Source organism: Gallus gallus, chromosome 33 (genome assembly GCF_016699485.2).
Source record: "Gallus gallus isolate bGalGal1 chromosome 33, bGalGal1.mat.broiler.GRCg7b, whole genome shotgun sequence".
Lineage (NCBI taxonomy): Eukaryota > Metazoa > Chordata > Aves > Galliformes > Phasianidae > Gallus > Gallus gallus.
In genome coordinates, this window is record NC_052564.1 from 3,077,709 (window position 1) to 3,092,999 (window position 15,291).

General features: G+C 48.7%; 2 protein-coding genes across 2 annotated transcripts; one reads left to right on the plus strand and one right to left on the minus strand.

Annotated features, from left to right (window-relative positions):
- The first annotated feature begins 535 nt into the window (after nucleotides 1-535).
- LOC121107949 (olfactory receptor 14A16-like) lies at nucleotides 536-1,722 on the plus strand. The gene has a single exon (XM_040654555.1). The coding sequence runs from the start codon at nucleotides 589-591 to the stop codon at nucleotides 1,555-1,557; it is 969 nt and encodes a 322-aa protein (XP_040510489.1). The 5' UTR covers nucleotides 536-588; the 3' UTR covers nucleotides 1,558-1,722.
- Nucleotides 1,723-13,929: 12,207 nt separating this feature from the next.
- LOC121108028 (olfactory receptor 14J1-like) lies at nucleotides 13,930-14,987 on the minus strand. The gene has a single exon (XM_040654685.1). It carries the CDS (start codon nucleotides 14,985-14,987, stop codon nucleotides 14,019-14,021), a length of 969 nt encoding a protein of 322 aa, XP_040510619.1. The 3' UTR covers nucleotides 13,930-14,018.
- Between the last annotated feature and the right edge of the window lie 304 nt (nucleotides 14,988-15,291).

Genomic DNA, 15,291 nt, shown 5'->3' on the forward strand with positions numbered 1-15,291 from the left:
GTTTGCTCCTCTTTGCAAGAGGAGAGACAGGGCAGGGATTTTTCTTTTATACCCTAAGAGAAGTGAAAAGGATTGGAGGCAGAAATCTGAAGAGAGCAAGAAAATATGAACACATCTCTGAGTACCCTGAATTGTACCTTTCTCAGTCTGCTGTTATATGAACAATCTCCGCATGTGCTTTCAGCCTCTCCTCCCCCAAAGGACAGCACCAGCTGAAATTATTGTCATTCTCTGCCGTCATGAATAATGTACTTAGCCTCCAATCAAACGGATTTCTCTAACAGAAGTTGAAGTACATCAAAGTTAGGGTTAGGGGCTCTAAGAGCAGTTGGGGTAAAGAAAAGAGATGTGGCAACAGTTCCTACGAGGAAAATATCCAGGAGCCTGGGATATGAATAGGAATTGAGAGGAAACTAAACAATCCTTAAGTTTCTACTTCTTACATGATTCTGAAGATCATGAAAATAAACTCATGCTATGGAGTTAAATGAATTTTCAAAGTGTAGCAGGAGGAGTGTCTCTGAGAATGGTATCGACTCATCATTATCTTCTGAACTCTGAACAGGACTCCATGCCCAGGAACCACAGATGCCCAACAGCAGCTCCATCAGCGAGTTCCTCCTCCTGGCGTTGGCAGACACGCGGCAGCTGCAGCTCCTGCACTTCTGGCTCTTGCTGGGCATCTACCTGGCTGCCCTCCTGGGCAATGGCCTCATCAGCACAGCCGTAGCCTGCGACCACCGCCTGCACACCCCCATGTACTTCTTCCTCCTCAACCTCGCCCTCCTCGACCTGGGCTGCATCTCCACCACTCTCCCCAAAGCCATGGCCAATGCCCTCTGGCACACCAGGGCCATCTCCTACGCAGGATGTGCTGCACAGGTCTTCTTTTTATTATTCTTACTTTCTGCAGAGACTTTTCTTCTCACCATCATGTCCTATGACCGCTACGTTGCCATCTGCAAGCCCCTGCACTACGGGACCTTGATGGACAGCAGAGCTTGTTCCACCATGGCAGCAGCTGCCTGGGGCTCTGGGCTTCTCTATTCTCTGCTGCACACGGCCACTACATTTTCCATGTGTCTCTGCCATGGCAATGCTGTGGATCAGTTCTTCTGTGAAATTGCCCAGATCCTCAAGCTCTCCTGCTCAAAATCTGACTACCTCAGGGAAGTTGGGATTATTTATTTTAGTCTTTGTTTAATCTTTGGTTGTTTTGTCTTCATTGTTGTGTCATACATGCAGATCTTCAGGGCCGTGCTGAGGATGCCCTCTGAGCAGGGACAGCACAAAGCCTTCTCCACGTGCCTCCCTCACCTGGCCGTGCTCTCCCTCTTAGTCAGCACGGGCTTTTTTGCCTACCTGAAGCCTTCCTCTATCTCCTCCCCATCCCTGGACCTGCTGGTTTCATTTCTGTACTCAGTGGTGCCTCCAGCAGTGAATCCTCTCATCTACGGTTTGAGAAACCAGGAGCTCAAGGCTGCAGTGAGCAAGACATACGTCTTCAACATCCATAAGATGCATGCTAGTCTCACAGGAGTCTCAAGGTTACTCTGAAATTGTTAGGACAATCTCTTATTATTATTTGTCTTCATTGTTGTTTTCACAGGCACGACTTTGATTTCAAAAGTGTTATTCTTGGCCTGCAACATTTCTGTTGTGTTTTGACACACTCATGTCATGTACCTGTTGAACAAGGCGCTCTGTTGATAGACACAATAAAGAAGCCAGCAGAAATTTGTCTGTCTCTGCTCCCATGTTTTACTATCTGTGAAAGTGGAGGAGCAACTGATGTATGCAGGAGTATTGCAGGGTCCAGGAACCCAGCTGCAACACGCAGCAGCAGCCTCGGTGTCCATGGGGGCTGCCCCTCACTGCCCAGGAGTTCCATCTCCTTATCTGTGTTTGAGACGGGGCTGCTGTTTCCCAGGTCCAATGGCCACAGACAGCAGCAGGAGGTGGTCTTTGTGTTGCTGCTCTCTTTTCACTTCCATATCCCCTCCTTCTCTACGCCCTTGGGGACATGGGTGGACCAGGAGGGTTGCTCTGGACATTTGTCACCCTCAGCCTCTCACATCAGCCATTTCCAGCAGTGACTGCATGTTGATGGCAGAGCTTTTTCCTGAAGCCATCTCCACGCTCCTGGTGGTAGAGCGGGGCTGTCTGCAGACTCATGTGTGGGACATGGCTGAGGCAGCACTGGATCTGTAAAGCAGGAATGCCGTGAAGTGTGGTGCATTCAGGGCTGCCATGGGCACTTGTGCTGGGGAAACTCTTCCCCCCTCAAACACACCTGTCCTGTGCAGTGCAAGCATGATTGGGTCAAGTATGGGGCAGGGACAGCACAGTGATAAGTCACAGATGGGAAACCCAACACAGTCAGCAGGGTTCGGGGGGGGGGGGGGGGGCGAAGGGGGGGAGCAGTGGTCTTGGTACACAAAGAGCCAGGTAGGAGGAAGTTGTGTACCCTGGCAGAGAAACCAAGGAAGGCTGTGGGCACATCACTGCAGCATGTGAGAGCTTGTGAGGAGATGATGGAGAATACAGAGCAATGTTCTGCGCTCTCATGCACAGTGGGTGGATGAAAGTGATGGGTGAAACTGCATACATTCTGTCTGAAGAGAAGGAAAAGATTTTTCACTCAGTTCAGGGCTCATCCTGAGCAAGGTGGCTACTGCCTTGTGTTTTCTTTTCATTGTGCTGTCCTGTGTGCAGATCTTCAGGGCCGTGCTGAGGATGCCCTCTGAGCAGAGACGGCACAAAGCCTTCTCCATGTGCCTCCCTCACCTGGCTGTGCTCTCTCTCTTTGTCACCACTTGCATGTTTGCCTACCTGAAGCCTCCCTCCATTTCCTCCCAATCCCTGGACCTGGTGGTGTCATTTCTATACTCAGTGGTGTCTCCAGCAGCTAACCCCCTCATCTGTGGCATGAGGAACCCGGACCTCAAAGACGCTTTGGGGAAATTGATGTCATGGACACTTTTCATTAACAACAAACTTCTCATCTCTCTACAAATGACTCACAGACTGTCCCAGTGCAGGCCTGTATTGCTCATCTATGTTTATCATATTTATTTTTATTCTTATTTTTTAATTTGCTGTTTTTTTATGTTTATTAATTTTTCTTACGCTGTTACAGTAATATTTTGATTCATTGCATGTCTGCTGAGGCATCAACCTGCTCTCTTCCTCCTGGAGCCCATATCTGATGTGGATCAGAGCTGACTCTTGTATCCTCTGTGTAGTGTCTCTGAATCTGCAGGGAAATGAGGTGTCTGCAGTCTTCACTGTGGCAGTGGGGATGTACCGCTGCATGGAATGGGGGGATTCCTGTCATTCTTGCTGTATCTGAACATTCCAAGTGCTATTGGAAATGCTCTCTTATCATTCCATTTGCTTTGCACACCCACAGACTCCCAGAGATGAGATAAGCAGCACTCGGCCTCATCCATCTGGGTCTGCTGCTCACCCTGACCAGCATGGCCAGCACAGAGCCACCCAGGAATGGCCATGGAGGTCAGAGGAGGGATGGATAGTGGTGGGAGCTGTCCTGGGCATGACATTTCCCTGCAGATGCTTGTATGACCAGGAGCCCTGTGACCTTGTGGCTGTTCCTCAGTCCCCGCTGCAACTTTGGCACTTCCCTGAAGGCGGCCCTTAGGCAAGATTGCGTGGGTGCTGGGGGCAGCGGGAGCACCAGGGTCTGGTTATGACCACACACAGGATGAGCTCTCTTCTGGGTGCTCTGCTGCAGGGCTGCTGCATCTGGGAGCCTTCAGGAGGAGGGAGCAGTCAGAGGAGATCCTGGGGCCCTGGAGACCACCCCATGCCCATGGGGCCACAAAGCAGGGTCCCTCAGGGCACAGATCCAACAAAGCTTCTTGTTGCATGAACAGAAAGGAGACACTGTTGAAGGAAGCTACCACCAGCCCCAGACCTCAGACCAGTGGTTCCCAGCAGCACTTTTCACCGTAATCTGCTGAGGGCTGAAATGGGACCACTCCACATTCCTACTGGGCTCAGTGCCTGCACTGGGGAATGGGCAGCCCAGCCTGGTCCCTATCAAGGCCCAGAGCCCAACAGAGCCCGGAGCAGGGCTGGCTGTGAGCCGTGTGGGATACACTGGGACTGGACAGGGTCCAGCTGGTGAGGGAGCAGAAGGACACTGCGGGCTGTCAGGGCTGTGCTGGGGGCATGCTGCCCCACACAGTGCCTGCACAGAGCTGCCAGGCGCTGCCTGTGGGTCAGTGGGGGTGGTCTGTCCTGCAGGAGGGAATGTACATGGACCTTCATGCTGTAGGACTTGGACCACAAAAGCACCCTGGAACTCAGTGCCCAGCTGTGCTGTGCTCACCTTGCCTGGCTCCCAGGTGCCCTCCATGCTGCTCTGTCACTGCCTCTCAACAGGACGGGAGAAAACACAGTTACAAAATTCCTGGGTTGAGAAAAAAGCATTTTATTCTTTCCCTGCTTATAACCTAATGACAACAGATTTTGTGCATTAATCGTAGCAAATATAATGCAGGTTTTTCTGCATAATATTAATATTAATATATTATAATGCACACTTTGGAACAGCTATTGAACTCAGTGTCCCTTTCACTTTAGTATACCAAATGAACCTAGACCTAATCCACTGCGGTTTTGACTAATACTTTATAGAATCTGTATCATTTCCAACACTGACTTTTCCCACAGTTTGTTAGGATTTCTTATCCCTCTTGTTCTTTATGCCTTCTGCTGGCTTACCAGAGACATGGGAATGACCATGAGCTGCATTCCTAAAGTTACAGACCTCAGCCCTGAATTCAAGGCTGTCCTACTGGCTACTACAGAAAGAATGACTTCCGAAGCCCTTTGCTAGCCTTGTTCCTGCTGCAGGTCTGTCACCTCCAGAGACAGAAATAACCTCCGAAACACCATCTAGTCACGTTTGTTCCAAGGTGGTGAGTTCTGCTTGCACAAGTGACCTCACCTCAACATATCTATCCCTGCCTTGTGGCCCATTGCTCAGCGCTAGGGCAGCTCCAGGGTGCCCCTGCCGGCTGCCTCTTTCTGCTGTGCCCCGAGGTGCTGCGCTCTGTGCGCTGAGACCACGTGGGCAGTGATTAGAGCATGGTGGGGAAACAGCCCGGGGCCGGGACCTGGGACTCGGGACTGTGACATCCCCTCGCCATGAGGAAGGTTTCTTCGAGGGGGTCCTGTTTTGGGACTGGCAGAGCGGTGATCTCTTCAGCTTGATGGGAAGGTGCCTGGACCGGGTGCTCCCAAGTAGGGCTGACGAGCGCTGAACTGAGGAATGGAACTGATGTGCGGAAATCAAACTCTACAGCCACAGAGTAGTTATAACATAGGTAGGCTTAATCAGCGCTGTACTGACACCGGATGCAGAGGGGATAATGCCTCCAAACCTGCATACCAGAGGGCAAGTAAGGCACATACTTAAAGAGCAAGCTGCAAACATATGCATTAGATGTCCAAGAAAAGGCTGGTTTATTACTATGAGTCCCTAAAATTATTGACATTCCCCCTCCTCTCCTCTCCGTCCAGCCCAAGTCTTTTACAAATGCTCTTTTACACATGCATATCTCTCGGTGGTCTTTCTGATGAAGGTAATCATGTTATTTTCTTGGGCTTGGGTCAGGATGGAGGACACTTGGCTGGCTCTGGTTGGTCGTCTCATTGTCCAGAACTCCATTCAGTAACCCACTGCTTCTCTGTTAATTTGTGGTTTTATGGTCTGAGCCTGCTACCTTGCATTCCAGAGATAGGATACTGTAGGACAAGTGAAGGCAATGACAGAGCCTATATTTGAGAAATAGGCACTGGAGGAAAAGATCTCAGAAAGGAATTGACTCACCCTTCCTGGTAACAGTGTGGAGAGAGGGACAAGCTGAGGAATGTGACCCTCCCCCGCTCGTACCATCACACCACTGGAGAGCACGGCAGGGGCAAAAGGGGGACCCGTGCAGACTCAGACTGCATGGGAAGTATTGCAGAGGCCGAAGGGGTGGCTCCAGACCACCCCCGCTGCTCCAAGCACCCACACACCCATGTAGCCTACCCACTGGTTCAGGCTGTGACCCTGGAATTCTACTACGGATAGATAATGATGTTACTTGGAAAAATGGGAAACCCGCTGTCTGCGCTAATTGTCTGTAGAAGAGCATCTGTTATCGGCAGCGAGAACCTGGCTTAGCAAGGTCAAATAAACCTGAAATAAAGGGTGAGTAAATACTGTAGACAAGTGTGAGTAAACCCAGAGAAAAGTGTGAATAAACTCAGAGTAAAGTGTGAGTACACCTGGCGTAGTGTGTGACTAAACCCAGAGCAAAGTGCATGTAGACCCGAAGGAAAGTGTGAGTAAAACCCAGAGTCCAAGTTATGCTCCCATCATTTGCTAACGAGCAAGGGATGTGAAAACAAGGACCCAAGGCCTCTTCCTGTATGCAGGCAATCAGCTTCTCAAGCAGAAGGGATCTCTCAATCCACCTGCCTAGCTGGTGCCTTCTGCTGGCTTACCAGAGGCAGGGGAATGACCATGAGCTGCATTCCTAAAGGTACAGAGCTCAGCCCTGAATTCAAGGATGTTTTATTGGCTACTACAGAAAGAATGATTTCCAAGGCTCTTTTCCAGCCTTGTTCCTGCTGCAGGTCTGTCACCTCCAGAGACTGAAATAACCTCTCAAACACCATCTCAGCCACATGCCTGTTCCAAGGTGGTGAGTTCTGCTTGCACAAGTGACCTCACCTCAACATATCTATCCCTGCCTCGTGGCCTGTTGCTCATTACTAGGGCAGCACCGGGGGGCCCTTCCGGCTGCCGCTTCCCATTCCACCCCAAGGAGCCGCACTGTGTGTGCTGAGGCCATGTGGGAAGTGATTGAAGCACGGTGGGGAAGCGGCCCGGGGCTGAGATCTAGGACTCGGGCCTGCAGCCTCCCCTCACTATGCAGAAGGGTTCTTCTCCCAGGGTCCCACTTCAATACCGGCAGAGTGGTGATCTGTTCGACTTGTCGGAAAGGTGCCGGGACTGAGCGCTTTTGAGGAGGGCTGACGAGCACTGAAGTGAGGGACAGAACCGATGTGCAGAAATGAAACTCTGTAACCACAGAGTAGTAATAACACAGCTATGTTTAATGTGCACTGCACACACGCTGGATGCAGAGGGGATGTTGTCACCTAGCCTACATAGTGGAGGGCAAGAAAAGCACCTACTTAAAGAGCAAGCTGCAAACATATGCATTAGATGTCTGAGAAAAGGCTGGTTTATTGCAGTGTGTCCCCAAAATGAGAGTTGTACACATGTACAGTGGTCTTTCTGATGAAGGTAGTTGTGTTATTTTCTTGGGCTTGGGGTAGGATGGAGGACACTTGGCTGGCTCTGGTTGGCCATCCCATCGGCCACAACTCCGTTCAATAATCTGCTGATTCTTTGATAATTTGTGGTTTTGCCGTCCGAGCCTGCTACCTTGCATTCCAGACATAGGATAGATAATGACGTTATTTGGAAAAATGGGAGACCCTCTGTCTATGCTAACTGTCTAAGAATGTAGAAAAGCATCTGTTATCAGCAGCAATAACTTGGTTTAGCAAGTTCAAGTAAACCTGAAGTAAAGGGTGAGTAAATACTGTAGAAAAGTGTGAGTAAACCCAGAGAAAAGTGTGAATAAACTCAGAGTAAAGTGTGAGTACACCTGGCGTAGTGTGTGACTAAACCCAGAGTAAAGTGTGCGTAGATCCTAAGTAAAGTGTGAGTAAAACCCAGAGTAAGGTGTGAGTACACCCTTAGAAGAGTATGAGTAAAGCCTGGGAAAGTGTGCGTAAACACAAAGCAAGGTGAGAGTAAACCCAGACAAAAGTGTGAGTAAAACCCAGAGAAAGGTATGAGTACACCCGGTGTCGAGTATGAGTAAATGTGGTAAAGTGTGTGTAAACCGGGAGTAAACTGTGGGGAGACTTGCAGTTTAGCATGGGAAGACATGGATTTAAGTGTGATAAATCCTGGACTGAAGGGTGTGTATACATGGACAAAAGTGTGGTGTAAAGTGTGAGTAAACCCCGAGTAAAGAGAGAGTAAACCTGGAGTAAAGTGTGAGTAAAACATTGGTACAGAATAACCCAGAGTGAAGTGCGAGTAAAAACCCAGAATAAACTGTGAGTAAGCTTGAAGTAAAGAGTGAATGAACCTGGAGTAAACGGTGAGTAAAAGCCAGAGAAAAGTGTGAATAATACCAATGCAACATGTGAGTAAAACCTAAGTAGAGAGTGAGTAAAACCAGGAGAAAAGTAAGAGTAAACCCAGATTAATCTGTGACAAAACCCACGGTAATATCTGAGAAAACCTAAAGAAAAGTGTGAGTAAAGTGGAAGTAAAGTGTTAGTAAAGATGGAGTAAAGTGTTAATAAACATGGAGTAAAGTGTGTGCAAAATACACAGTAAAGTGTGAGTACGCCCGAAGTAGAGTAGTGACTGAACCAAAGGTAAAGTGTGTGAAAACCCAGAATAGAGTGTTAGCAAAACTAGGAGAAACGTAAGAGTAAACCTAGAGTAATGTGTGAGAAAAACATGAGTAAAGTGTGAGTAAAACCCAGAGAAAATGCTGAGTAATGTGTGGGAACACACAGAGTAAACTGTGAGTAAAACTGGGGTCAAGTGTGAGTGAACCTGGAGTCAAGTATGAGTAAGAACCTGAGTAAGCTGTAGGAGCACACGGAGTAAAATGTGAGTGCACCCAGAGAAAAGAAAGAGTAAACCCAGAGTAAAGTGCGAGGAAACCAAAAATAATATTTGAGTAAAATCCAAAATAAAGTTTGGGTAAACCTGGAGTGAAGTCTGAGTAAAGCTGGATTAGAGGGAGAGGAAAACACTAAGTACAAAGTGAGTAGACCTTGAGTAAAGTGTGAGTAAACACTCCACAAATTATAAGTAAACAACAAGTAAAGTGTGAGTAAACACAGAGTAAAGTGAGAGTAAACATAAAGTGTGAGTAAACCTTGTATAATGTGTGAGTAAACCTTCAGTGAAGTGTGACTAAAACCCGGAGTAAGGTGTGAGTACAGCTGGACTAGAGTTTGACTACACCCAGCACAGAGTGTGAGTAAAGTCAGAGTAAAGCAGGCGTAAACTGTGAGTAAACCCAGAGTAAAGTGTGAGTAAAACCTGAAAGAAGTTCTGAGTACACCTGGAACAGAGTGTGAGTACACCCGGTGAGCAGTGTGTGTAATACCTGGAAGAAGCTAAGAAGAAAGCTTGAGTAATGCATGAATGAACCCAAAGTTTGAGTTAAAACCAGAGTAAAGAGTGAGAAAAATATAGAGAAAAGTGTGACTAATCATGGAAGTGTGAGTAAACCTGGAGTAAAGTGTGAGTAATTCTGGAATAAAGTGCGAGTAAAACATGAAGCAAGGTGAGACTACACCTGGAATACGGTGTGAGTAAAACAAAGGGAAAAGTAAGAGTAAACATGGAGTAAACTGAGAATAAACTTGAATTAAAGACTGAGTAAACCTGGAATAAAGTGTGAGTACATCCTGAAGTAAGGTGTGAATAAACCCAGTGTAAAGTGTCATCAAGTAAACGGCGAGTAAAACCATGTGAGAGGTAGATGGTGTTTTTGCAGTGGAAATTTCCAGTCACAAAGAAAGCTGCTGAACAGAGCAAGGTTGAGACTGGGGCGTTCGGACCTGGGTAGAACTGGCACAAGCAATACTAGGTAAGGTAATTATATAGGGCAGGAGAGAGCCCGGTACAGGACAGAACTAGTGGGCAGGCTGTTGATAATATTGTCCTCCTATAGCCATGCAAAGTACAGAAAACACCTAAAAACAGAGGGTTGGTAACAGACACTGTATGGAAATGCCAGGTAACACCAGCATCGGAAGGTTTTGAGCCTGAGACGCTCAACCAATGAGTGCCAGGAGAGGCTTCACCTGTGTTGGACCCAGGGTATACAATGGGATGGATTTCACTGACTAGTTGTACAATTTCTCCCTTGTCAGTAGAGGGTGTGTGCAATAATGGATACTGCAATAATGGATAGACTGCTCTTCACAGAGATCTTGGCCTGATTAGAAACTGTTGACTTGAGCGTGTTTCTCACATAGATGTACAGGTGTGCCATCCCGGGCTGAGAGTGAGTTGGCCATAAAGAAGTCCATCAAAAACAAGTTTGCAGTCAGAACTTCTTATACGACAATGGGAACGTTTTGGACAGAGCAAGGCCATCTCATTTTTCACAAGATTCTCCTCCCCCAAGTCTCCAGCCTTCCATCTGTGGACATGGCAATGCTCTTCCAAGCCTGTGAGACAATTCCAGGCACACCTCAGGAAAAGTGTTTCTCCTTGGTCTGCTACGTAACGCAGGACCCGAGGGCTGACACAACTGCATAGAGAAAGGAGAACAGCGTGGTGCTGCAAAGAGAGCAGCACTGAAAAGACCCTGTCCTGCTGCTGCCCATGGCCGTGGCTCCAGGGAAGCAGCAGCAGCACAACTGAAAGGCAACAGAGAGGGAGAGGCCATTGGGCGGAGAGGGGCAGCCCCACAGACAGCGGGGCTGCAGCTCCGTGTGGCAGTTGGGCTCTTGGTTCCTGCACCCCTCCTGTGTGCAGGGCTGCTCTCTGGGATCCAGAGGAGGTGGGAGCTGAGATCAATGATATTCTGATGATTTCTTTATTGATTCAAAGAGCCAGATTACTCTTGTCCATTAGGATTGCCACCCAGAAGACAAAGGTAGAAAATAAAGAAGAAATGTGATGAACAGTATTGCTTCACTGGAATTAAAATTACCATAGGAACAACAAAGAGGGAGTGGGGGCAAAAGAGATGAAATAAAGGCAGTCTGAGTTTTCCATTTTACTGATGCCGTAGCAATATATGTCCAAAGAGTTTCCTGAGAGCTTGCTTGATCTCCTGGTTCCTCATGCTGTAGATGATGGGGTTCATGACTGGAGGTACCACTGTGTATAACATTGCCACCACCAGGTCCAGGGATGGGGACGAGATGGAGGGAGGCTTCAGGTAGGTTAGAAAAACATACAATTGGTGACAAACAGGGAAACTGCGGCCAGGTGAGGGACGCACGTGGAGAAGACTTTGTGCCGTCCCTGCTCAGAGGGCATCCTCAGCACAGCCCTGAAGATCTGCACACAGAAGAATAGAATGAAAGCAAAACATCCAAAAAATATTAAGGTACTAAATATGATAATTACAAATTCCCTGAGGTAAGAAACAGAGCAGGAGATTGAGGATCTGGGTGATTTCACAGAAGAACTGGTTGATGGCAATGCCTTGGCAGAGTGGCAGTGAAAATGTATTGGCAGTGTGCATCAGGGAATAGAGAACCCCAGTGCCCCAGGCAGCTGCTGCCATGATGGCACAAGCTCTGCTGCCCAGGAGGGCAGGGCAGTGATCCAGCTGAGGCAGTTGCAGGCATCTCATCCCTAGATGGAAACCCTGGGCCTGAAATGGGATTCAGCTCTCCACAGAGCCACAGGAGCTGAGATTCCTCTGGTTCAGTTCAGGTGTGCACAAGGAGTTGCCTGCATGTGAGCTCCTGCTCTGAGTCCTTGGTCCTTCAGCGGGGAGTCAGTTGCTCACACACAGACCCTGGGTGGTGACCAAGGTGCCATCAGTGCACCTGGATGTGTGTTGGTGATTGTAAAGTGTGTGGGAAATCCCTGTGATAGACACCTCCTTTCTGAGCATCAGCTGAGGGCCAGAGAGGAGATAGAGGTATTCTTGGCCATCCTAAATGACAACAGACCCCTGCATTTGGGGTGCTCAAGTGTGCATTTTCCACTTGTCTCCATAGAGTATGCAGAGTTATGCAGCTGACTAAATGGATGAGCTCATGAAAGCAGAGCCAAATCTTTTTCTCTTCTTCAACAGCTGCATATTCTGGACCTCAAGGCACTACAAAGCTAACACACATGGTTATTCAACTGATGAAACCTCAGTTTTAGTGGGCTCTTACATGAATGGCATCAGAAGCAGCCGAGTGTCATGCCAGTTCCCTGGGCTGTCCAGCACACTCACATGCAGTTTTAAATGCAGCACAGGGCCTTCAGGAAAGCCATGCCCTAAGAGTGTCTGTGCTGGTTGGACAAGCCTGAGCCCCACAATGGATCTAATGTCTATTTACCATCTTCTGAATACAAATATCATAAATGAGCTATCCAGCCAGGCTAAATCCAATGGTGCTTCCCCATTAGGGTGGTTTCTTACTTGTTTTTACACTAATGAGAAAACCAAAACATGCTGAACTAGAAATTTTTGTACAGTAGGAGGCCTGAGCACTTCTTTGGACCACAGGGACACGGTTAAATGGCATCCAGAACTGGACTGAAGCACAAAAGGGATACAGAGTCTCTATGATGAATGGGCGAGGAGACAAGGAAGGGCGACTGCCCTCTGTGAGGGTGCACTGAGCTCTGCCTGGGGATGGCAGAGCAGCCAGGTCAGAGAGAAAGGAAATGGCCAACTGAGGAGCCCAACAGTGTCTGTTCCTGGCTTCCTTATCAGGAAGAGCAAGTGGAAGGTGCCCTCTCCAGACAGATGGGAGCCTCATGGTGTCAGGCTCTTGACCGCATTTTGGGCCCTTTTCACTCTAGTGTCTGCTGCAGGGACAGCACAGAAGGACATATGCCACCCTGGAGATCCCTGGAGAGCACTGATGGCAGCTTCCTGACCAAGCCATAGAGGAACCAAGGAGGAGAGGTTCTCTGCTGGATCTCATACTCACCAGGAAAGAAGGGGTTGTGGGGAAAGTGAAGAATCAAAGAGAACCTGGACTGCGGTGGCCATGGGATGGTGGAGCTGAGGAGCCTGAATGGGGGGGCAAAAGACAAGCTCGCACCTTTGGGCTTCAGCAGGGCAGACCTAGGCTTGTTCAAGTGTCTGTCGCGTACAGTCCAGCAGGGTAAGGCTCTCAGGTGAACAGGGTCAAAAAATGTGGTAACTATCTCAGGATCATTGCTTCTAAGCAGAGTAAGTCCATTCCAAGAAGTGGAAGCCAAGTAAAAATATCAGAAGTCCTGCAGGAATGGTAATGGATTGGCCTGGTCAAACCCAAACACAGAAAGGAAGCAGACAGGGAGTGGAGGCAAGAAGAGATCACCTGGCAGCAATGCAGGGACTTTGTCCAGCGTACCTGCTGAGATGAATTTAGGAATGTTGGAGTTAAACTGCAATTCAATGTGCCCAGGCATATCAAAGACAAGAAGGGCTTGTAGAAAGATGTAGGCTACAAAAGGAAGGCTGGGGAGAATGTGGGCCCAGCGTAGAATGGGGCAGGGAACCTGGTGAGACAGGACATGGAAAATCTCTGATACTCCTTTCCTTCCTGACCTCACTGTTTATTAGTTGGACTGGGCTTCTTGGAATCCTAGGTGCCAGAGACAGGAGGGAAACGTTGGTGCAAGGCAGATGTGCCCTTGGTGATAGAGGAGTAGATAGGGAATGCCTAAGCAAACAAGATCCTGAGTTGGAAGAGTGACAGGAGTCACAGAATCTTTGAGCAGATTGGGTTGGAGGGGCCATAAATACCAGTTCCATCCAGTTCCAACTACCTTGCTGTGGGAAGAGCTGTCAGCCGGTACATCTGGATGCCTGGGGCCCTTGACATCATCAACATCGGCAGGGATGGGGCAGCCACAACTTCTCTGGGCTACCTGTTCCACACCTGTACCGTGCCTCACATCATGATCTATGCAATGGAAGGAATGCCTTCCAAACATCATATGTAATGTCCGTGGCTGTACCCCCCCCACATCCAAATGAGGCAGGAAGGAAGAAGACCAAAGGAAAAGTACTATTTGAAAGCTTTTTAAGTATCTTTTAACTTATTCAGGGAGCCTGGTTCCATGTTTACACGAGCTCTTGGTGTGAGAAAACAGAAAGTGGAAGGGAAAGAAGAAGTGGAATAGACTGCAACATTTTTACAGATTACAGTATCACACTTACACACACACACACAAAATCAAACATACATAAAGTATAAAGAACCATCCCTGGGAATCATGTGAGGCAGATGCGCATTTTATTGAAGCTGGAATAGTGCACATTTTGCAACACTTTGCTGAGAGCATGCTTGATCTCCTTGTTCCTCATGCTGTAGATTATAGGGTTCAGCGTTGGAGGGAAAACAGAATACAGAAATGACACCATCAGATCCAGGAATGGGGAGGAGTTGGAGAAGGGCTTCATTTGGGCAAAAGAGCCAGTGCTGAGAAACAGGGAGACGACGGCCAGGTGAGGGAGGCACGTGGAGAAGGCTTTGTGCCGTCCCTGCTCAGAGGGCATCCTCAGCACGGCCCTGAAGATCTGCACATAGGACACAACAATGAAGACAAAAACCACTAAGGCTAAACAGACACTAAAAAGGAGAAACCCAACTTCCCTGAGGTAGGATTTGAAGGATTTTGAGCAGGAGAGCTTCAGGATGTGGGGGATTTCACAGAAGAACTGATCCACAGCATTGCCTTGGCACAGAGGCAGGGAAAATGTATTGGCAGTGTGCAGCAGAGAATTGATAAGCCCAGCGCCCCAGGCAGCTGCTGCCATGGTGGCACAAGCTCTGCTGTCCATCAAGGTCCCGTAGTGCAGGGGCTTGCAGATGGCAACGTAGCGGTCATAGGACATCATGGTGAGAAGGGAATATTCTGCTGAGAGGAAGAAGACAAAGAAAAAGACCTGTGCAGCACATCCTGCGTAGGAGATGTGCCTGGTGCCCCAGAGGGCATTGGCCATGGCCTTGGGGAGAGTGGTGGAGATGCAGGCCAGGTCGAGGAGGGCGAGGTTGAGGAGGAAGAAGTACATGGGGGTGTGCAGGCGGTGGTCGCAGGCTACGGCTGTGCTGATGAGGCCGTTGCCCAGGAGGGCAGCCAGGTAGATGCCCAGCAAGAGCCAGAAGTGCAGGAGCTGCAGCTGCCGCGTGTCTGCCAACGCCAGGAGGAGGAACTCGCTGATGGAGCTGCTGTTGGGCATCTGCGGTTCTTCGGCATGGAGTCCTGTTCAGGGTGCAGGAGATAATGACAAGACAAGGCAATTCTCAGTGACACTCATCCCACCATTTTATAAAGACTTTTTTTCTTTTAGGACAGTGTTATTCATTTTCATCACTTGAATTTAACTTCATGAGGTTCATGATTCTATAATAAGTAGAAGCTGAAGGAGCTTTAGCCTTCCTCTCGTTTCCTAATCATATCCCAGCCTCCTGGATATGTTCCTCATAGGAGCTGTTTCCATGTCTCATGTCTTTACCCTGTCTGCACTCAGGGCGCCCATCCCT